The 22,383-nt window shown below is 39.5% G+C and overlaps 3 protein-coding genes and 1 long non-coding RNA gene across 8 annotated transcripts in view; 2 read left to right on the forward strand and 2 right to left on the reverse strand.

Moving 5' to 3' along the window:
- The window catches only part of LOC139635255 (protein O-mannosyl-transferase TMTC2-like), a 57,286-nt gene extending 47,283 nt beyond the window's left edge, over positions 1 to 10,003 (forward strand). The window contains exons 10-12 of the mRNA XM_071502390.1: positions 1,886 to 2,000; positions 4,319 to 4,382; positions 8,078 to 10,003. Of these exons, the coding sequence (XP_071358491.1) occupies positions 1,886 to 2,000; positions 4,319 to 4,382; positions 8,078 to 8,281 (383 nt within the window). The 3' untranslated portion in view covers positions 8,282 to 10,003. The remainder of the gene's footprint in view (positions 1 to 1,885; positions 2,001 to 4,318; positions 4,383 to 8,077) is intronic.
- A 1,477-nt stretch (positions 10,004 to 11,480) lies between these two features.
- On the forward strand, positions 11,481 to 19,390 carry LOC139634863 (uncharacterized). Of its 2 annotated transcripts, XR_011694089.1 has the most exons (4): positions 11,481 to 12,041; positions 15,896 to 15,991; positions 18,324 to 18,457; positions 18,562 to 19,390. It is a non-coding gene; the product is annotated as an uncharacterized lncRNA (long non-coding RNA). The 2 variants fall into 2 exon arrangements; XR_011694088.1 differs by lacking the exon at positions 11,481 to 12,041 and having other exon boundaries at positions 15,833 to 15,991.
- On the reverse strand, positions 12,497 to 16,510 carry LOC139634862 (protein mono-ADP-ribosyltransferase PARP11-like). Its single transcript, XM_071501558.1, has 7 exons — positions 16,256 to 16,510; positions 16,039 to 16,150; positions 15,878 to 15,947; positions 15,695 to 15,758; positions 14,838 to 14,971; positions 14,594 to 14,745; positions 12,497 to 14,478 (listed from the first exon to the last, which is right to left on the reverse strand). Exons 1-7 carry the CDS (start codon positions 16,349 to 16,351, stop codon positions 14,183 to 14,185), a joined length of 924 nt encoding a protein of 307 aa, XP_071357659.1. The 5' UTR covers positions 16,352 to 16,510; the 3' UTR covers positions 12,497 to 14,182.
- LOC139634861 (protein mono-ADP-ribosyltransferase PARP11-like) lies at positions 16,620 to 21,382 on the reverse strand. Of its 4 annotated transcripts, XM_071501557.1 has the most exons (9): positions 21,073 to 21,382; positions 20,680 to 20,804; positions 20,030 to 20,150; positions 19,732 to 19,807; positions 19,250 to 19,322; positions 18,754 to 18,881; positions 18,167 to 18,318; positions 17,964 to 18,071; positions 16,620 to 17,723 (listed from the first exon to the last, which is right to left on the reverse strand). In XM_071501557.1, exons 1-9 carry the CDS (start codon positions 21,128 to 21,130, stop codon positions 17,671 to 17,673), a joined length of 894 nt encoding a protein of 297 aa, XP_071357658.1. In that variant the 5' UTR covers positions 21,131 to 21,382; the 3' UTR covers positions 16,620 to 17,670. The 4 variants fall into 4 exon arrangements, with proteins under 4 accessions (XP_071357658.1, XP_071357655.1, XP_071357656.1 ...); XM_071501554.1 differs by having other exon boundaries at positions 16,620 to 18,071; positions 21,073 to 21,376; XM_071501555.1 differs by having other exon boundaries at positions 16,620 to 18,071; positions 20,925 to 21,376.
- Between the last annotated feature and the right edge of the window lie 1,001 nt (positions 21,383 to 22,383).

Below are 22,383 nucleotides of genomic sequence, written 5' to 3' on the forward strand. Positions count from 1 at the left end.
CAGAAAAATTTGGATGTCTCTATCCTCAGAAATGTCTCCTGTGGTTGACTGAGCAATGAAAATCATTTCATCATTTGAAGTCATTAAATTTACCAAGTCCTCTTATAATTCATGTTGTCAACCCTTCTGGATCCAGGCTTATTGCTTATTTAACCTGAATCAAAGTGGTGGCAATCATTTGGAGGTGTCAAATCCTTCACTGTTTTTATCATGTTTCCTAAAAGATGATTTGGGTAATGCCCTGTCATTTAATTTACTGTTGGTATCAGTGCTGGTCGGGAGTGTTGGAGCTGTTTGAGGCTTTGCAGATGGGGCAAACACGTGTACAAACAGGCATGTATGCTATGATTATCTGAGTGAGGAGGCAGGATCAGAGTACACTGTTTACCATTTGTAACACATGATACCATGTTCCTTGTGCGCTGTTTTAATGCTGCGTCTCATATCAGTGAGGAGGAACAGGCTTCTTGCTGCTCCATGTCGCTATCTCCCGGATATTCATTGGAAATAAAATCTGTTCTGTCTCGGTGAAAGCGCCATTGTGTGTTGTCTCCTTCCCTTCCTCCGTATCTCTCTCCATTCCTCCTGGTGCTTTCCCTGCGCTGGAAATCTTGGGGTTTGAGTTTAGTTTTCTCCCCGGCGAGGGGTGCGTTGCTGTTTTTGGACCGAGCTATTTCCCCTCTTACAGTCTTCCCTATCTGGCTATTTTCTTTTTTCTGCGTTATCTTGTAGTTTTTTTGCTATAGGTGATGTTTATTTGGTCTGGTCGTCTCATTTTATCACAAATCTGGTTGCTTTAGCCACCCTAGCATCACTGGATGAGCTCCAGGTGTGAGTGTGTAAAGAGCGATGATATCTGTCCACATTATTACACAGCGGATGCACACACAAAGACACACATATGAGAGATTGCAAAGGAAGTGAGGACACTGGGGGTGATAGCTGAGGCAAGGCCCCCTTTCCTGCCATTGTTCACAGTAATGCATTTTAATGCAAACTGTCCCTCATACGACCTGGTTCTGAATAGTCTCAGCTCGGGCTTGTTTTTGGAAGCTGCACTCAGGCAAAAGCTTTCAGCATGAGAAAAGCCGACGGACACACACCTCGATGGAGCCTCCCCACATTCCCCTCATCCTACATTCAGTAACATCTGCGGCTGGGCTTGGCTGTTAATTTATAGCCACTGCAGCAGGCACTTGTGGGTGCCGCACCAGGTGGCCGGACTCCCACAGGAAAACACATGAAAATACCTCCGTCTCATCTGTGTCCTCAGCCGCTTCCGAGCAAAAACAACAGTCCTTCGCTCTCTCGCTGCCTCTCACTTCTCCCTCACTTTCTCTCCTTGTTGCATTTCTGTGGCACTCGTCCCTTTCACCACCTCCTTTCATCTTCCTTTGTTTCCCCATCAGTCTCCAGCTTTGCTTGTCATTGCTTTTGTTCCCCGTCCCCTCAGCATCACATCGATCAGATTTCTTTAACACAATGCGGAAGTCTAAAATTAATAAGAATATTTTCTATGAATAATTGTATTAGCAAACAAACAAAAATCCTCTGTTTGCAAGGAAATACGGCTGTGAGTCTAGGCTGTGCTAATGCTAATGTCAGCTAATATACTCACAATGACAATGCCAACGTGCTGATTTTCAGGAAGTATTGTGTTCACCGTTTTTACCATTGTAGTTTAATGTATGCTAGTATGTTGCTAATGCTAATGTTGAGAAATTTCAGTCTGGACTAAGCAACAAACCAATAGTTCAACAGATTGGCATTGTCATCCCTGAAGCCATGTGACTAGCATGGCAAAAAAAAAAACCAAACAAACTATTTAACAGAGCTTTTACACCCTGGTAGTAAGCACACTTCCTCTCTCTCCCTCTTTCTTCAGGTCAGTTTCTGCTGGAGCAGTCTCGTCTTGGCGAGGCTGCAGAGATGGCAGAGAGAGCTGCGGAGCTGGACAGCTCAGAGTTTGATGTGGTCTTCAGTGCTGCTCACATGCTAAGGTTGGCTAAACCACTGACATACAACAACGCTGCTTACAAATGGAGTTTCCCTACTTGAAAAAAGGCATGCAGTGCAGAAAATTGAATGAGCTTTCACTTCAGGAAATGTTCAGGTTCTCGAAATCCAGAGTTTGCTGCTGTGCTGCTTCACCGTTTGTGGGTTTATTCTGTACCACTGCCATTTCATAACATTCTTTGAAATATAAATTATACCAGCGTTATAGAATATAGTAAATGTCTTCTCTTTGGAAATAGATGCCATAAAACGTATTATGTATTACATATATAAAGAGAATTACAGTTTCAGTTTATCATGGTGATATTTCAGTGCAGGGATTGTAAAGAAACCATAGGAGAATTTTCCCTTTAAGTTTGGCAAGCATGTGCACAGACAGCTTATAAGTCTTAAAGGGTGTCAAAAGAGACTGGAAATGTCCTCTACTCCCAGCAACTGAAGGGAATATTGGAGCAATGTGCCTTAATTCCTTTTTGCTCTACATATCTGGAAAAGTCATTACTGCTCTCTAGCATCCACCATAAAAGCAACACCACAGAGGATTTGTAAAAAGTTGAAAGTCTCAGGGTTTGGCTGGGGTTTGCTTTTGGAACCGTAGGAGTAAATCTAAATGACAGATTATGCCTCTGTGTTCTGGTCTGACTGCTGAGACTCTCTGTGACACGAATCCAAACGGATTAGGATTAGGGTTTGATTGAATGCAACACACACCTGTCATTAGCTGGATTTAAAGATGAGGCCGCTGCATTGATAGTAAGGCAAGCTAGAAATCTTGGCCACTTTTTAAGTGCAAATTTGTACATTGACTGACCATAAACAGGATGATAATGTACTGGGCCGTCATAGGAATCTTTATTTATTTATTTATTGTATGTTTAATGAAAAAGAGTGACTTGACATTTCCCCCTATGGCTAATGATGCTTTCCTCTAAACCTGACTTCCTGAATCTTTTTCAATCTGCCAGTTAACAACCAAAGGACCCTTCAAGATGATGACTATGTTTTCAGCTGTGGACTTCTCTGAACCCAGTATATTGAAGACATATTTTACTTGAATCCTAATCTTATAAATAGTAATTACCATGTCAGGAAAGACTGATTTCTTTAACCGTATTAACTTTGGCACATATACTAAAATTGAGTGTGTGGAGCAGATTAGCTGTTACCTAATGTTACAAATCAGTGCCCCAAAATGAGCTGTAAGATGCATTATCAGCTGTTTCACAGCTACTTACCAAAGAAATGAATCACTTGACACCGTTCCCTAATGGTTCTGTTAGAAGCTAAAGTATTTTACAAGCTCATATCAAAACATTTAAACATTGCTACAGGAATGAGCTGTACCACCCACTGGCTACCAAATGACAGTGTGTACTCATTAGTTTATTCAGAGACTACTGAATAAAAAAGGTCAGTGCTCTAGCTTGGTGAGCAACATCTTTGTCTGCAGCAACAAAGAGTAAGATAGTGTTTTCATAAATTATTGGTAGTCAATTAGAAATTAACCACAAATGGCCCAAAAGGATATGAAATCTTATACTAATAATAATGATAATAATAACACTTAGAATTTGTTCATTAGCCAGTCAGTAAGTATGCAACAAAAACAATACATGATATAAATAAAATATTGTCACTATCCATGCATCATGGCGTGTAAAGTGTGTAATTGTTTTGAACATGTGTGTGCCTTTAAGGCGGTACTCTGGCACATTTTGAGTCTCTGAAATTAATCAGTTAAATAAGAGAGTCATTTGTTATGTAATCTGTTATTTAAAGAGTTGGTCCTGTTGGTATTGAGATCTCTCAAAAGAAACCTGTGCACAAGAAAGAAGAGACAAAAGCATAGAAAGAAAACCTTAACCATTAAAAAATGGCAGGGTGAAGTAGTTAGGCAGTTTTTTTTCCCAGTAGAGGCTTATAGATAAATAATTTACAGTGCAACCAGCCCACCTTGACATATAAGACACAATGATGAGTCAGAAATGTGTCAGCTGTGATGACGCCTAATGCACCGGAGTGAAGAGGCTTTAAATGAAAACAATATCCACTATATAACATTGGTTAACATGCAATGAATTTGACTATTCAAATGAAAATGAAAAGTAACCTCACCAATTAACTCAGTCAGTGGATGGCTAACTCTAATTGCAGTAATTTATGTGATGAGTTGTACTGTACAAATTGAATGAATTACAATTGTTATAGTCATTTTTATTAGTGCGGTATTATCATATAAATTGAGTAATTACGTGCACATTTTTACCCTCCCTGCCTGCCCACTGCTTTTCCTTCTCTTCAGACAGGCCAGTCTAAATGAGGCAGCAGAGAGGCAGTACGAGCGAGCAGCCAGCCTCAGACCAGATGTAAGTACCTGGACTGGTGAGCCTGTTAGCACTTATCATGGAAATGCACACACACACACACACACACACACACGCCTGCACTGTAAAATTTCATTTACAACATACTATGTATTACCCATCATTCTGACATCGTGTTATAGTGCTGTTGTTCCTGGCGAACAGTGATAGAGCTGAATATAAAAAGGAAACTGTGCATAGTTCATGGCTGTGATCTGGTGTCCCAATGTGCTCACGCAAACATCAACATCCCAAAGAGAAATGAGTTCAGTGGTTACTGTCACACATTCAGTAGTTAAACTGACAGAGTCTTATGCGATATCATGTCAACACATGTGCTTGAGGGAGTTAAGGGCTATTATATCCTGTTTCTGCCTTGTATGAATCAGTCACTTGAAAGGAAAAGGGTCCATGGACTGGTCTGAGAGTGCTAATTTAGAGTCATAGAAACCCCTGTGTTTTTAGACACGACTGAGACAAGGCTTCCTGCAGTCATTTGTCACGTTAGTCTGCGTTGTGATGGCCTGCTCTGTGATTTATGTTGCCAGTTCAGTCAGGAGAGAGAATTAGACTTTCATCTTCATGCCCTTCACTGGGGTAACTTGTGTTATATTGCCACACCCTGTACAGCAGCGTTTCCAGACTTTTTTTGTCTGACGTAACCCCACGGCCCTGGTAGATGAACTCAGGCACCTCTTCATACCACCATCTTCCATTGTGTTCTTCTTAAATTCATAAACTGGATGTTATTTAATACTATTAAATTGTATGGCCATTTCCATTTAACTAACTTTAGATGTTTAATCCTTTGTGATGGCTATTTCAATTATTTATCCATTACTTTGTTAGTTATCTTTAAATGTTTAGCCTTCTCTGCTAGCTTGCTAACTGGTTTTCACACACTCTCAATGGCTGTGCATAGTGTTCTGGTTTTTATTTCTATTTTCTTCAAATTAGCAGAGCTACTCTACAATTTCTCCACGTACCACCAACTGCACTGCAACAATCCCCTGGGGATAAATGCTGGTTGGGATCACTGCTTTATAGCATCTGGCTCTTTTTAGATAAGGTCTGCATGTCTGTTCATATTCTGTTTAAGCCTTAAAAGCTGAGTAAAACATAGAGGAGAAGAATGCTGGTTGTCCATTTTAATTTGGAAAGCCATGTGTTTATATTCAATTCTGTAAAAAAAAAAAAAAAATAGGCTACCTCAGAGTCACTGTCATTATAATTCAGTCTGGAAGGCTTCATGTGCACATTCAGACACTCTGAAGACACTCGTCATTTGTCACAAGTAAAGCGCCTCTTGTCTTTGACATTTTCCCCTGCACACGTCTGCTTAGTGAATGACAGTCTCTCAAATATCAACTTAATCCAGCAGCTTTCAGGTCATGAAAGATTCAGCGCCGGCTCTACGTGCTGAGAAAGGCAATAATCGTGTGCCTCCAGAGAAAGATGCCAGGGAGTCGTTCATTTTACACGCACAGACCGAAACGCCTTATTGACAGCACTCAGACAGAGGTTCATCTCACATATAACTCTGTACTCTGAGCGGAATGGGCAGTGTTTTTACTGACTGCGCGGAAAAATGAGTAGCGAGCCTACAGCAAGGGCTCTTTGGGTGTGATGACCTCACATTGGAATAACTTCCCCCCCTTTTTTTTCCTGTTTAAAATTGTAATCCTTAAGATTTTAGTCCTGGTTCATTTGGCAACACCTGTGGTTACCGTGGTAACAGCAAGTGCCGGTTAATACAACAGCAAAACAGCAGAAGAGCAGCGGGTGTGTCTGTTTACAGAGCAGACAAACAAACTCACTTTGTTTTTAATAAAGAAGTCAGTGAAAAATGATTGCAACTGGGATGTGGTGTCATGCAGCAGGCGGTGTAAGTCTGTCACACAGCAGCAGGGTGAAGTTGGTTCCCTCGCTGAGGAGTTTGCCGGTGTGCAGACTGTCACCTGTAGCTCATCATCGAACAGCTCACTGTTATAATTAGAACTAATCCACTGACAAAAAAAAAAAAGAAAAAGAAAAAAACACTTAAATTGACAGAACTCTTGTTTTGTAGAGTCATTTTTTTCTGCAGTTAAACACTTTTAATTTGAAGCAGCAGCAGTAACTTAATTTGAAGCAGCAGTAATACAGTGTTGAGGCGGAGAAGAATAAGAAAAATATTCTGGATTACATTAGGTTTGACTCCAACAGTAACAATGTCAGCTACAATATAGAGAGGTAATTACAGAATGTAAATACATTTAATGGCTATTGAAGAAACATTGCTGACCATAATTACATCAATATTTTTATTTTAACTTAAGATGTGATTGTGGTTGACAGTTGGTCATAGGGCAGGGTGAATCTCAAAAGCTGAAGATCAGAGGCAGATCTTATGATAAAAACACTAAATAATACATAAAAATACTGTATATCCAACGTGCTGAAGGTCAAGAGCTTAGATCTGTTTCATCTCTGTGAGCAAGACCAAGCCAACTTCAAAAGTAATCTCAGTCAAAAGAGGAAAAAAAAGGAATTACTGACTTATTGCTGGCTGCCTTCTTATATACACAGAGCACATGTACACAGCTCTGTTTCTAATGTCCCCTGATCCCTTCTGGTGTGATTTAGCCCAGATTGTATATTACGTCTTGCCCAGTTGTTTAGAATGACAAAGGGACCCTCATTTATCTGGCTTAGTATGTCTTTACTGCTTACAAAGCTCCTCAGTGGTTAAAAAAAAAAAAAAAAATCAGAGCAAGGTTTTGAATAAATACATTTATTTGTTGCACTAGGTGAAAAAAGGCAGTGACAGTACTGCACTGCATCTCATCTCACTGTAAAACTGTGTTAATTACTTAATTTACCAGCAACTTCCAGGCGACTGCTGGAAATCTTCCAGCTCCATAAGTATTCATTTGTTACATTAAGTGAAAAAAACAAAAAAAAAAACAAGCTCCCACTCTCATGGCTTGTCTTTTAACGCTGCTTAAGAAGGGGAATGTGGACGAGTGAAATATCAGGGTTAAGAAGAGATGAACAGTTGTGTTGTGGGGACAGAGTCTGTGAACTAGTTTCCAAGTCGCTGAGCATATGTCATGCAGGGAAGATGCAGGCCTGGGAACAAGGCCAGGTCTGGAGGATGAGGTGCAGATGACTTCTGGGTGTGTTTGTTAGTTATGTCTATCTGGGAGTCATGTCTGTGACCTGGATTTGATGGCTGGTAAAGTGTTCAGGGCCGAATGGTATTTTATTATTAAATAGGACCCAAGAATCACACCTCTAAATGAGTTTATTCCTTCATATAATAAAAAATACTTAACACTCGCCCACACACTTCCTGTAGCTACATCATTGTCCAGTGTCAAAAGTGTCAAAGGACATACTTTTGTCTTTAGCCATGTCTGCTACTCTACTGTGACATTGTGTTGGGGCAAAAATGAATACATATTTGATTTTTTTAGTCTTAGAAAACCTTTTTAAGTTGGCTAAAATGCATTATTGTCTCACATTACTGCCAAATGTAGAACTGAGAAGGGCAAGTTTAAAATAGTTTCCAAATAGATAAATTCAAGGTCGACACAGTTGCCACAAGTGCAGTGATGCTGTAACTCAGCACCCTAACACTTCACATCTCTATAATTATAGCATTATGCACCACTCTGTCTCCTTTTCCACTGTTTTGACCCTTTACCCTCTCTTAGTACCCGGCTGCTCTGATGAACCTTGGTGCCATCCTCCACCTGAATGGGAAACTTCCCGAAGCGGAGGCCAACTACCTGCGTGCGCTCCAGCTCAAACCTGATGATGTCATTACCCAGTCCAACCTGCGCAAGCTGTGGAACATCATGGAGAGGCAGGGACTCAGGACTAAGCATGGGCTCGGGATGCACAAGAGCGAGCTTTGAACACAGAGAGGTGCTGCACTGTTGCCTGAGTGATGATGTAGTGACCTGCGGGGAATGAAGCAGGAAAGAGCTGGAAGCTAAAAGCTCTCTGTACAAGAAAGGAAAGACAATTCCTTTAGAGCTGTGTCCTGTGATGCTTGTGGTAGACAGTTTGAGACTCGGCATGTTTGCGATTCAAGGGACAAGTTCTGCCAAACGATGCATCACCATCGGCACTATACGGTGGCTCCAACTACTAAAACTAATGTCATCTTTTGTATAGTTTTATAGTATGATCCTCAGTTGCTAAATGATACAGTGGAGTCAAAGGCAAATAACTGCAAAGTCCAAAAAAAGACCTTGAGATTGAAGATCTCAAATATCAGCTATAATTTAAAATCTTGGGTTTATTTCAGAGCACTTAATCTGAACAAGAATGTAGCAAAAGTATTAAAATTATTTGTGCAGATTTGGGTTTTGAAGTTGTCAGCACTGTTGGGTGAATGACCATCATTTGCTGGTTTGTCTTACAGGAGAACTCCTCCGATTTTATACATAAAAGTCTGTTTGCACGTCTTGGGAAGCACCACTTCATATCTGGAAAAAGTGTAAAGTCTTCTGTGGCTCCAGATTGAGCTGCACAAAATCCTCAAGTGAAGTCCCTTGAATCAGCTTCAGTCAGGGCAGGTTAGAAAGAGCTTACCAGACCTCTGTAGCCCGCTCCTCATCTCTGCTTGAGGCAGCTCAGGGCTACATTAGCCACTACTAGCATAACACACATGAATATCCTACCGAAGTGGTGGAGTTGTATTACTGGTGATGGAGGGACAGGGTTTTGACAAGGAAGAAAAGAAGAACTTCTTTCGCTAACTGTCAACTTTGAGTCTGACAATATTATAGGAGTGCAATGGGAAATCGGTGGAGTACACTTTTTAAAAGAATTCACAATGAAATCCCTGATTGATTTCCCTCAGGGTGACCTAGCCTTGATTTATAATTATTTTTGTTATCTTAAAACAGTAAATACATAGCATTAAAAGCATGCCAGTGCTGAGACATCTTCATTTACTACCATCTAACACAGTGCTCAATAGTTAATTGCTCCCACCAAGTAAAAGAACAGGTGAAAGCATAATGCACAGCCAGTCACATTCTGTTGTCCGAGTCACTGAAGATGGTTTGAACCAGGTGCAGTTTAAGTGCTTGAGACTGTAAAAATGAAAACGGATCATAAGAAAACTCCTCAGCGGTGCCAAAGCTTGTACTGAGTCTTAAAGCCTCTCGTGCCAAGCAAGAACTGTAGTCACTTATGTGTATATGTTCCTTGTGTCAAATGAAGATGTTTCATTTCATGTGATCAAATGATTGAATTTAATTTATTAATACGTTATAAAAAAAAATGTTATTTTATGTGAAAAAGCCAACACTGTGCCATTTCACTGTCAAGTTATCCCATCTGCTCTCATTCCTCCAAATAGGCTACAGTAGGCAACATGACAATGACATTAAAATGTTTCTATTATATGTGTTTTTTTTTTCCTCTCTGCTCAGGGACATCAGGTTGTGTTTCCTGTCACAGAATGGATTTGTGACACAGAGAGAGCTTCTTAAAATGACATTAGATGTTTTCGATGATTGTGATGTTCGGTTAAATTATAGAAAATGTGTAGCTGAAAATGTGTTTTGTGTTTTGTAACGAAAAGTGAAACTTTTTCCAAAATAAAAACACGATTTTTGCTTTCAGCAGTGTGATGTCCTCCAACATCAGCAAGCCTATGCATATATGAATACAGTTCATGTACAGAGTTGACATTTGGCTGTGATCCAGTCATTCTGTCGACTGGGGAGTGACAGGGTGAACCTGTGGTTCATTTCCTTTCATCTCTCCACTGCCTGTAAAAGCCCAAAAACTACTTGGGGAGTGACAATAATACCAAATAATACAACAGCATGACACAGAGTCTCCACATGGCACAGGAAAATACGCTGACTGTGTTCAAGAGAATAGTTGTTTACATGCCTAAAAGCTAATATACACTAACTTCGCGGCCTAATAGCTTACAGCACACAGACCTGGACCTGAACCCAAACATGAACTCATGATATTAAAGCACAGGCAGCAAATTTGTTGTTGAAGTGAAGGAGGTTCTCAGGATCTTAGTTTGGTTGAGGTCCCAAACTGCCAACAACAGATTTGTACAGATGTGACACAGCTGATATGACAGGTAACAGAGTTACCAGGAGCAGGGCAAGTTACAGTACTATTTATAGTACCATTTGCAGGCAATCTGGCATATAAAACACCATAGCAACAGGAGCAGCATGAAGTTAAATTTAGCATAAAATTAGCAAAAATATTAGTACAATAGATCAGGCAGAGCATTACTGACTGCTTAAAAAGACTGCCTGTTTTTGGATATGTAGTGTGATGCAGTGAGAAGAGTATCATGTGCGTGTATTGTGACTGCATTTCCTGAACTAGCAGGCTTTGCTGCATTTCCAAAGATATTTTTCAATGTTTCAAATGTTGAAATGTTACGAAGGAATCAATTTCTCTCCAGTCCTAGTCTTACTTAATCTTGGTTTCATTGGTGGGCAACTGTGTCAGAGACTGAAAGTAACTCTATGTGACACACAGTTTTCTGAGAAGATGCATTAATTAGACTTGGTCGATTCACACACTCAACATGTTGACATCATCTGATCCAGCAGACATCAAAGAGTTTCTAATCACACGCCAGACTTTGGGCACATCAGGCTGGGAATATTTAAGAAGATATCAAACTTGACTCACTTATTGACTTGCAAGAACTTGAAGTCCCAGTTATAAACATTTCAAAGTTTTGCGCTGGAACCGTAAAGACACATTTTGTTATGTTATAATAATAAAAATTTGTTTCTTATGCGTAGAAAGAAGCATACTTTGAAAGACCATCTGCGAGACTCATCACCGAATCCATCCATCTTACCCAAAGGACCAATTCAATCATCTCAAGCAGTTTAATGAGAGATGATGGCCTGGCTCTGAAAAACAGTTCCTTCTACAAAAACTGCCAATATCATGCCAATAAAAAAGTCACATACACAGAATGTGCACTGGGGTATAAAATATTGCATGTGCAAGGAATGTGTGCAAATCATTTAGATTTTCTTAGATTTAATATAGTGAAATATTTTTTCTGATCCAAAATATGCTCAAAAAAATCTTTTTGGTGGAAATTTGACTGGACAGTACTCTGATTTTGATTTTGAACGCAAATACAAAAATCATTACTGCCATTCACGATTTAAAAAAACATATTATAAAAACAAAAATGTATTAAACTTGGATTATAACATTTCGTAAAGGAATTCTATGACAGTTTTACAACTATTGTCTATCCATAGTGATACAGTTCATCAGAATAGTGCATGAACGTAATGTCCTATATGACCATTGCAGAAAAAAAGAAGCAGAGCTTTTATAATCATACACCTGACCCCATCTTTCCTCTGTATTTCCCAGGTCACGCTAGCTTGACACCCAATGAGGAAACACTTTGATAACCTCTTCTGCTTCCTGCTAAAAGGGTAAACAGCCTGCAGGATCCTCTGTTCCAGAATCCAATGGGATCAGTCATATCCTTGTTTCTACACTTCACAGCCAACTAACTGTGGCTTCTAATGCTGGGAGCAACACCTGCACCTACATAGTAAAATAAACTACTAAAATTAGACTATAGGAAAGGATGTTAGGTACGCCCAGGACAGATGAAAGATTTCCTCCCACTACGCCTGCAAGGTAAGCATGTCGGAAGACGGGAAACATATGGTTAGTGTCTTAAGTCTTAGTGTTTCAGCAAAGTAAATTTCAGGGACAATAGACCAAAGTGAAACATTAACTTTGGTGAGTGGCTGAAAGCTGTACCCTTCATTGCTGCCTTACCTATTTCAATAGCTGTCACTAAAAGCTTAACTTTTATTTGAACTTTTAACATAGTAATCATGTGGCATGTGAAGCAGCTGTTTTATTCAGAAGACGGACAAGAAGGACAGTGAAGTTTTTTTTTTTTTTTTTTTTTTTTTTTTTAAATAACTACTGGTGGAAGAATTGCTCAGATCTTTTAGTGAAGTAACTACAGACTAATCCTACTTGAGCAGAAGTATGGAAGCATTATCAAAATCTAGTAAAAGTGCAGATTCTGCTGAGAAATGGGCCCTGTGACTGATATATTGCTAAAAATGAAATTATTGTTGATACTGATACTGAAGCAACCCCTCCAAAGGGTCACTAATTAAATCTGATTAATGGTGTTGAAAAGAAGAAAATACAAAGTTCTGCTACACAAATCTTATTTAATTTATTTAGACTTTTCTGTAATCTTTGCTTTTTTGTGAAATATTGCATAATTTTGAGCCTCAAACTGTTAATTAAACCGTCCTGAGAAGTTATCTCTTTGGTGGAACTGCTAACAACTCACACACATCTGCTTTTTGGTGAGGGGTTACAAGCCAGAAAGGCTGGGACCCGCTGGTTTCATCTTTAGCAGTGTATTACAATGCAGAATCCTAATCTGTAAAATCAAGTGGAGTAGACGTATAAAGTACCATGAAATTAAATTACTCAAGTAAAGAACAAGTACCTAAAAACTGCACTGAAGGAAAGTGCTTGAGTAAGTGAACCAATCATTATGATGCCAGCATGAAGTTGGACTGCTGGTTCTCTGAAAATATTTTGATGAACTGCTGACTCACTGAAGGAGTTTTGTGCAGAAATAATGGCAAAAACATGCCATTATTAAAAATGTCAAAACGCTGCCCTTAATGTGGACCAGCCAATGTTGACCTATGCCAAGAGAGCGACCGCTTTTTCTAAAACGTTCCCTTTGTCAACAGTGACCCCTGCTGACCATTTCGCTTAGAAACAGTTTGCTCCATTCGTTTCCTAGGGATAGGCACAGGGACCAAAACAAACAAACTTAATTGCACGTCATAAAACTATTGTAATGTTTAATTTTATTAGGGATGTGGTCACAACTCCAGCACACCCCGGGCCAGTGATGTCAGTGCAGTGCTACGTTGTGACAGGAAAACCTCAGCTTTGATGTCACGAACTGGGCTGAGGTGAAATTGTACGCCCACAGAGAACAGTGCAATACGTTTCCTAGCTTGTGTGAGCCAAGTTTCAATTTCCTTGTACCTGCTGAGAGTGTTACTTAATAGTTCTGAGGAGAAAAAGAAACCTTTAAGTGCACTGGAAAATTTCAACTGTGACTGTCACATTGAGTTACACTGAAAGCTACAAATTTAGCCCTGTTTTTACCCTATGTTTGTTTACAATTTGAAAAATGAAGAAAGTTGTAATAAATAGAAACAGTTCTTTTTTTCTCTACACCTTTGGATATAGTGACCGTCACCGAATTACCTTGACACTGACAAAATGTTCTCAGCTTGGAAGAAGAACTCCTGTCCCATTAGTCTGCACAATTTCACCATGATGAGATAAGTCTCCAGAATTGTTTAGTTTTTTTTTTTTTTAATCCCCAGCTGCAGTACAGATGATGAAAAATTGGAGCAGAAATAAACACATGTAGACATTGGTTTGCTTATTTTCCTTACTACTTTATTAAACTCTTCTGTTTTGAGATCAAATATAGATCTATGTAATGCCCTTTCTTAAATCTTAACTAACTGTAAATAAATGTGGCAGAAGTCGGCCAGTCTTAATGCTTTTTTAAAGACAGTGCTAGTAACAATTGTAGGACTACTTTATTTTTTAAAATAGCTAAGTGTATGTCATTGCCATTCTTGAAATCTTACCTCCATATAATAGTTTTGTAAAAATGCAGTAAAAACTTCTTCAAAGCCATCAGGAGTCGCTAGCAGTTTTCACCCAGACAGTTTGAGGTAGATATGTTGACAGATCCGGATCCTCTCCTGACTTCATCTGTACTGAATCAAATACTCTGGATATATTTGATTTGGATCAAAAATGACAAAAATATTTGGATGCTTGATATCATCCACACAGCTGTAGTGAGAGTTTTCAATATTTCCATGATCAGGTTTTTGGAAATTAGATTTTCCAAGAGTTGATTTTCCGATCATCACCCGAGCCAAAAATATTATTTTAGTGTCTCCGAGTATGCTTGCTGTTCCCCCGCCATACAGTGGCAAAGGGGCGGTGCTGCCCACGCTGTATCTGTCCGCGTATGTTGCATGTTTTGCAAAATATACTCCTAAATAAAAACAAAGAAAGCCAGATCAGCAGAGGGAATTCTGGTGACACCAACTTCACATATTGTATGTATTCTCTATATTGTTGTGCAGACAGCTACTGAATAATTACATTACCTTTGCCATATGAGGTGCCATGTTGTCCAGCTAAACGTACATCGAAGTTATACTTGCAAATGCTATCCACATTTTTGATGTCAGTCCCATGAAAGAGTCTCCTCTCTTGAATTTCTTGGACACCTTGAATCCTCATTAACTGTTTCTTTTTGCTTGGAGACAAAGAAAATAAAAATGAATAATGGTAATAATAAAGGGGAATAATGAAGAAATTGGAGAGAGCTCAAGTTAAAGACCTTCTTACCAACAATACATTTCCCAAAGGTCCAAATTCTGTATCCTGCTGATTGATACAATGGATCTGTCCAGCAGCCCATCCTTCTTCACATAACCTGCCACAGTGTGATACTCAGGGGTGAGTTCGCTCAGAGGGATTAACTGTAAAATATGAAAAGAACATTAAGGCATGTACAGTTTGAATTCCAATCCCTGCGTCGGATGTTTCATGAAAAAAAAAAAAAAAAAAACATGCTTCTTTCTGAGAAACTTCTTTAGTTGACAACTCTAAGATGACAGTGACGGGGACCAAAATTTGAATGTGTTGGAATATGAAATAAATTCAGTTTCTGGCTGGATAACTGGTGACTTGCTGCATCATTCAGAGGTCAGACACTGACACTGATAACACAAACTTGTCCACGCAAAGAAGTAGAAGTAAGTTTGAGAGCAGGAAATAGGCCAGAAGAGCACTGAAAATAAGACAACAACAGACGGACGGATTGTACAAAAAAAAAAAAATCAGTGGAAAACTGAGCCTATTCTGAGTTGGATTTTGTTTGTTTTGAATTGCATTGAATGGTTAGTAAAACTTTATCAGTTCAGATCTGTAGATGAAAATGAACAAAAAGATGTTTTTTTTTTTGCATCTAAATTTAATGTGGCTGAATTTTTGTCTGTGACCTGTATCTTGACTCATTTTTCGTAGCTAATGCATTGACTTTGTGTTAAATAAACTATTTTTTCAACAATTTGAACATTTTGAACCCCAATATCTTGAAACCACTCAGACTACAGAAATAATATATACTATATACACATTTTTTTTTTTTTTTTTTTTTTAATTCCTTGGTCATAATTTGCTCAGTAAAATTCAGTGATCACCTGATAGGGACATGTAGGATCAACCATCTCCCAGAAGACCGGAGGAGCGCAGCAACACGAACAGCTGTGGGAGGGGAATTTACATAGTGCCGACAAGTTTCACTTTCATTTTGCGAGAAACAATACTAAAGATTTGTTGTAAGTGTGAACCGTTATATTTATGTCTCTTAAGCCCCGTTTCACCTTCTCTCAATGTTGTAGCTCCGTTTGATTCGTCTTTGCCTTCCTGTGGTGATATCTGTCTGCATCATCGCTGCACGGGGAACACATGAAACACATCAGACAAGCTCTCCAAAGGTAAACAAGGACTTCATGTGAAAAAAAAGGAAAGTGCACTCAAATACCTGAGAAATCGATCTTGCTGTGACAGTCAGATGACAATTGATTTAAAACAGCTTTTGGGTTTCTCAGGTAATATCTTTCAATATCCTCACTCTGGGGGTTAGTGGGATCATCCTGCAGGATAGGCACATAGGTTACAGACATGCAGCCCTATATTCTTTTTTTTTTTGTAAAATGACAGATTGAATGTGATCTAAAGGAAAGTACAAAACCATTTACCTCAAATTTATGCCACCTTCCACAGTCTGCCAGGTAATACCAGCACCATGGGGTGTCTGATGTGTCCATTAATTCAATATCCTCATTTCTCCACATAGTGCTGCGTGACAGAAATTAAATTATATTACAAGAAAAGCTAAATAAATAAGTTAAGACTGGCCTTTACTCTCTCTGATTTGCTCAGGTAGCTATTAAAGTTGACATAGGTGTTTCCTGCTCATATGGCTCCTGTCATTCATAGCCACGCCCTCTGAGGGAGGCGGGATTTCTCACTTGTGAATGCAAGAGGACACTGCTACCAGCATGACCTTTATCAACAGTCTTCTCTCCAAGATGTTCCACAAGAAAAAAAAAAAGATTATGCTTATGTTTAAAATTTTATTAGTTCAAACATGTGCAAATTACACACACACACACACACACACACACATATAGCTTCACACCCCCATATTCACTCACACACACACACACACAGCTGTAGTGTTATGACTGAAGACATTGGGTTGTTTCTTCACTTGTCTGCATTTACAATGAGGAAATGCAAGAGCTGCTCAAGATCCATTCTTGTACTGTCACAACACCTGGTGGTAAACTTATAGAGACTCTTTTGCGCAAAAACACACAAACACAATCATACAATGAACTCAACAACTGCACACAGCAAAGCAATATTACAGTTATTTTCATTACAGTACTATACATGTGCTGGCTACATAGATTTTTTTTTTTTAATACATTTACACAAGGTGCAAACATTTCCTGCTTATTCCTTATAGAAAGATGTTAGCAGGTGATGGTGACAACACACTCAGATGATCTGAATTCACATGTGAAACTTAACTTTATGTCATTGTGACACAATCACAAAACCTTTCATGGAAAGGGGGGAAAAGTGCACTGATGCATGGTTAAAAAAAATCAGAGGTAGAAGTGTTTTTATGAATAAAAACAAAATAAAATCTGTGCCTACATAATACATTGTACTACGTACACACAGATGTTGATGTCACGAAAAGACCACGGTGCTAAATGAGCGAGTGGGAACATGTTGGGATTTTTGATTTTTCTCATTTGGAATCATGTCTACATGACTTGTAAATAAGCTCATGCGTGGCACTGTGTGTGTGGTTTAGTGGAAGGGCTGTGGCTGATGGCAGGACATCACCTATAAACTACAGGCTGCGAGTGCCGCTCTTAGTTTAAACAACAGATATTGAACAAGCAAGCACAGACTCTGCATTTAATACAAAATTTCCACACAGACTGATCTTCGGTCATTAATTTCATACTTGTAACGTCACAGAAACATCCTGCCTTAGAATAGTCTGTACAGCATACAAACTGTGCACAAAGTCTTTATTGTCTTCTCATTTATCCAATATCCCCAAAGGCACTTTAGATGACCCATGCTCCAGTTATGTCTTTTTCAATTTTATCCCATCCCATTTCCATGTTGGAGATCCAGCCTCTGTAAAAAAGTACATATCTTCTCTTAGGCGTCAGTAGAACTCAATCAGATACTCTGGGTAAATCTGATTGCTGTCAAAAATTACATAAATCTTTGGATTGGCCATATCGTCCACACAACTGTCGTAAAAGTTGGTGAAGCTGGCGTCCTTGGAGGGTGGTCTGCAGTACATAGGATGACCGACTGTGTATTCTCCAACAAGCACTCTAGCCAGGAACATGGTCTTATATGGTGGCTCACTTGCAAATATTGGTGGGGCGAGTCCGTGTCTTTGGAGGGTGGTGTTGTGCTTCCCTGTGGTGTGACAGAATTTACTGGAGTATTTAGCATCCCGTGCAAAGTAGCTCCCTGGAAGAAAGAAGTGTGAGGGAAATGTTAGATTCTAACAAAAAATGTGTAGTGAATTGTTTCATGATGTTACATCACAACACAGAGGGATCTACCTTTGCCATAGACATCGCCATGGCTTCCTGTCAGCCGCCAGTCAAAGTTGAATGTACATATAGCTTGTATGTTGCTGTGTCCTGTGCCATGAAACAGCATTCGCTCCTCAATATCCAATGTGCGCTTGACTTTTCGCAACTGTGTTTTCTTCCTTAGGGGAGAACCAAGTAATGACAACACAACACAGAGCACTGATCAACACTTTGTTGCTGGATGAGTGTATTTTCAAGCGACAAGGAGCTAGAGGGATGTGCTCAAAACTACGGCATAACTGACTTTCATGGACAAAGGCAAACTTACTGTGGTTTGACATGTTAGAGCACAATCAATGAAATACTTCTGCAAAGACCAGAACGCCCTAACCTTGGTTTCATTCTGTTTGTTTGTTTTAAAGGAGGACAGACTTTGCCTGTGGAGCTGCTGGAGAAAAGCACCATTGTATTTCTCACAGTATGTGTCATGGACAGCAAACCAGAATCAAATCAGAATGAAATCACCAAGTCCATCACAGCAGAATCCTCTGCTAACCCAAATGAGCACCGTAGACTCTATGTAGTCGGCTCACAGCAATACAACAATTGTCTACCTGCAGAAGAACTCCCATAAGTCCAGGTTCTGAATCCTCTGGATAGATTTGATTGGATGGTCCATAGTCCTTTCATACAGTCTGGCTACTTCTTTAAACTCATATGTGTCTCTGCCAAGCTGGATGAGCTGCAAAACCACAATCACACTTGGGTAAAACAGTCAAGTAATGGGCGAGGTACACTGTCAAAGCTTAGTTGGAAATTTAAAATACTGAGAATGTGTTTATTAAATATCTCATTTAAATTTAACATATAAACATTCATGTTATTTGAATTCCTGTCCCAATGGTCAGATATTTGTTCCCATGTAAATACATGTAAATACACTTGCAGTGTTATTAATTGGTTAAGCATGATACTCTATATGAATTGTGTTTTTATGGAAATAATCAGTGTAAACACATATGTGTTAATGTATGTGTAGAAACTAGTACCAACAATGTGTGATAAAACCAAATTAGTGTACATCAGAACAATGTGTGTTATCTTACTGACCTGATAGGGCTCATCTGTATTGATTCTCTCCCAATGACAAGGAACAGGCAAGGCAAGGTTATCACAAATAAATCTGACAGAATAAGTGAAAACAGAGATTGTTACAACAACACAAGACTACAAACGTTTGTGTTATGTCATTGCACCAGTGTCATTTAGGAAAAGCATGCAAAAAAGAGAACCTTATTCTATGGTATGTGTTTCTGATGGAGAAATCCTCTTAATTCCTGCACCAAAACTGGAGGTCAGCAGCAGGGCAGCTCCCTGCAGAGCTGATAGGAATTTAGTGCTTACCTCAAGGATTCCTGAGGTTGGTAGATGCTTGAACCCTGACCTGTCATGTAAAGGATGCACTCCTTACTCCCTACCTCACCCTGTTCCCTTTAACTTTGTCTCTAACATTTCTTTTCCGCTGAATGAGGGGATGAAGTGAAGACAGAAAAAAAGTCTTTTGCATGTTCACTTTAACCACCAAATCTTACCTGAAGCCAGTTGCAGAGTGGAGGGAGCGTTTGATTGGCCGCTGCTTCCCTGTTGTGACATTGATCTGTCGCATAACTGGCAAATAATTTAATTAAAATAAGGCCTACAGAAAATTATATTCACCTACAATTTCTATAACAGGATTATCTCAAATACAGTATAACGTCCTCACCAGAATTTTACTACCACTTTCCTCTCAAGAATCTTAAGGCTGAATGTTCTCTGTCTGCATAAATGGCTTTAGTTCTACTTGGACAGTGCGGTGTCATGCAAAAAATTGCTCTTTCATCGTTATACCTGAAAAGTCCAATCTATAGGTATACTTGGCTGTGTAGAATTCCATAATACCGCGTTGGTTCCTGTTGTAGCACTGCTCAATCTGAGCACTGGTCACAGAGCAGGCTGCACTTGGATCAATCTGACAGAGAAATTGAGAAAAATGAATTTGTTTATTGGAAAACTGAAATGATTATTCAGTTAATCAGTTAGTCTATTTAGACAATCCGTTCATCACTTCAGTCATTCCAACTTCTCCACTGTGAGTGTTCGCTGCTTTTCTTTGTTTTATGTGATGGTAAATTGCATATTTTCCAATTTGGGTTAATTTGAAGATGTTGTATTAGACTTAAGGAAAGCATTTTCAATATTGTCTAACAGTGTAAAAAATATATAAAATTAAGGCGAACAATAGGCCAGTAACCAATTATCATTATCAATGAATCTTCCAATTATCTTCAGAATTAATTGTGTAGTCTATAAAATATCTGAAAATGGGAGGGGGGGGGGGGGGGGGATGCCCTTCACAACATCCTAGAGCACATGGTGAAATCATCAAATGTTTTCTTCACCAACAGTTCATAGTTAAAGTATCACCGAGGGAGGGGCAATAGGCGGGGGATGCAGTATAAAGACTGTTAGAAAGTGTGTTGTCATGATCCGTGTACTACCTCAAACATGTGCCAAACTCCACACTCAGCCAAGTAGAACCAGCACCAGTTGGGCTCTGAGGTGTCCATCTCCTCAATCTCAGTGGACTCCTCCTCTGACGATCTGATGGCTAACATAGCTAAATCTGAAAAATTAATAAGTGAAAACACGCGAACACACTTAGGCAAATCGCAGCTAAAAATGAAAGAAGGTATGGGGGGGGGGGTGCGTTGGGGCAAGATGGTGTTTTATTCGTCGGACAAACCTAACGTCAAGGAGATGTTTTTAAGCCATGGTCGTGAGGGCATTTCATCCTGTAAACAAATTCAAATAATACAGGAACTTGCCATACCGAGCTAGCTATCATCAGCGGCTGCCGCACCCGCCTCCTCTCAACTCTACGGGTGTCTTACCAGTTTTCAGCCTGTCTCTAACTGGCTCCCTGTCGTTAGTGGGATATAAGTCCTTCATGCATTATTAATAAAGCACCAGAAAAATCGCAAAGTCGGAACGAGAACGGATGACTAACGCTGCATAACATTTTCGTCTTCCTGTGCGTTGTTTACTTTTATTTCCTGGTTCGTCACGCACTGTACGTCAGTGCGTCAATAAGATGCGAGTCCTCCCTTTTTATTCGAGCTCAACTACCCACAGTTTATTCTGTCAGGTACAGAAACTGTCCAGAAAATCACTGCAAGAAATAGTTAAGATTATTTCCTGTAACTGTGTCACATGGGTTTCTGGTTTCTCCCCCCCCCCCCCCCCCCCCCCTCCGCCCCTCCGCCCCTTTAGGGGACTGACGGCGGGTCTGAGTCCATCCATCCCAATGGGAGAAGTAAACGAGATCACAGATTATGACAGATTCGTCCCACAGACAAATATAAAACGGGATCAATTTTCCACCAGCCATTCGTGTTACTAACCTTCTCACACTAAAATATAATTTTTCAGACCGACAGATATGGGGGGGAATTAACTTTATTCAGACCTGTCTCTGTCCCAGCAATACACTCTCGCGAGATCACGATCCTCCGGTCTCTGTCGGTCCTGGGTCTGGTTTCACTGCTGCAGTGCTGCAGACGCTGCTTTCCAATGTGAAACCATGAATTAAACGTTTAAAGTGAAATAAAATGTGCATTTCTTTGCTCAGTAATACTATTACTATTATTATAATGTGACTGTTTTTGGAAGCGAAATACAAGCAAATGCAAACCATAAATAGTATTGTATGGTTATGCTTTGACATGAATGCAATCGCAACCATGCCCACTTAGGAGACAGGAAGTGTACATCATTCATACCATTGGCACTGCCTGTAGTGCATCTTCTGCGTAGAGTATCTTTGGTTATGATATAAAACTGTGGTCGACAACAGCGCCTGCATGGATGTATTATAAGACCATGAGCTCCTGGTGTCACGGCAAAAGTTATCCACAGAATCACATCATCTTTAGTTATTTTGCTTACAAAATAAAAGCGAGAGAGAGAGAGAGTGAGAGTGAGTTCAAGTTATTGTGAGCTATTATTCTGAAAAATTATCACAGCAAGTTCCAAAGGTTGTTTTTTTATATACAGTCTATACAGTCTGATTTGGACGCGATGGAAAAAAAACAAAAAAACAAAAAAAAAAAACATCAGTTCAGTAAATCAGTCAAATATAATTTAGATAGACATGATTTATAACTGCACATGAACGGTAATAAAGCAAATTCCAGTTACATTTT

This window comes from Trachinotus anak, unplaced genomic scaffold (assembly GCF_046630095.1).
Source record: "Trachinotus anak isolate AG129_WGS33_773 ecotype Australia unplaced genomic scaffold, CSIRO_AGI_Tana_v1 ptg000018l, whole genome shotgun sequence".
In the NCBI taxonomy this organism is placed as follows: domain Eukaryota; kingdom Metazoa; phylum Chordata; class Actinopteri; order Carangiformes; family Carangidae; genus Trachinotus; species Trachinotus anak.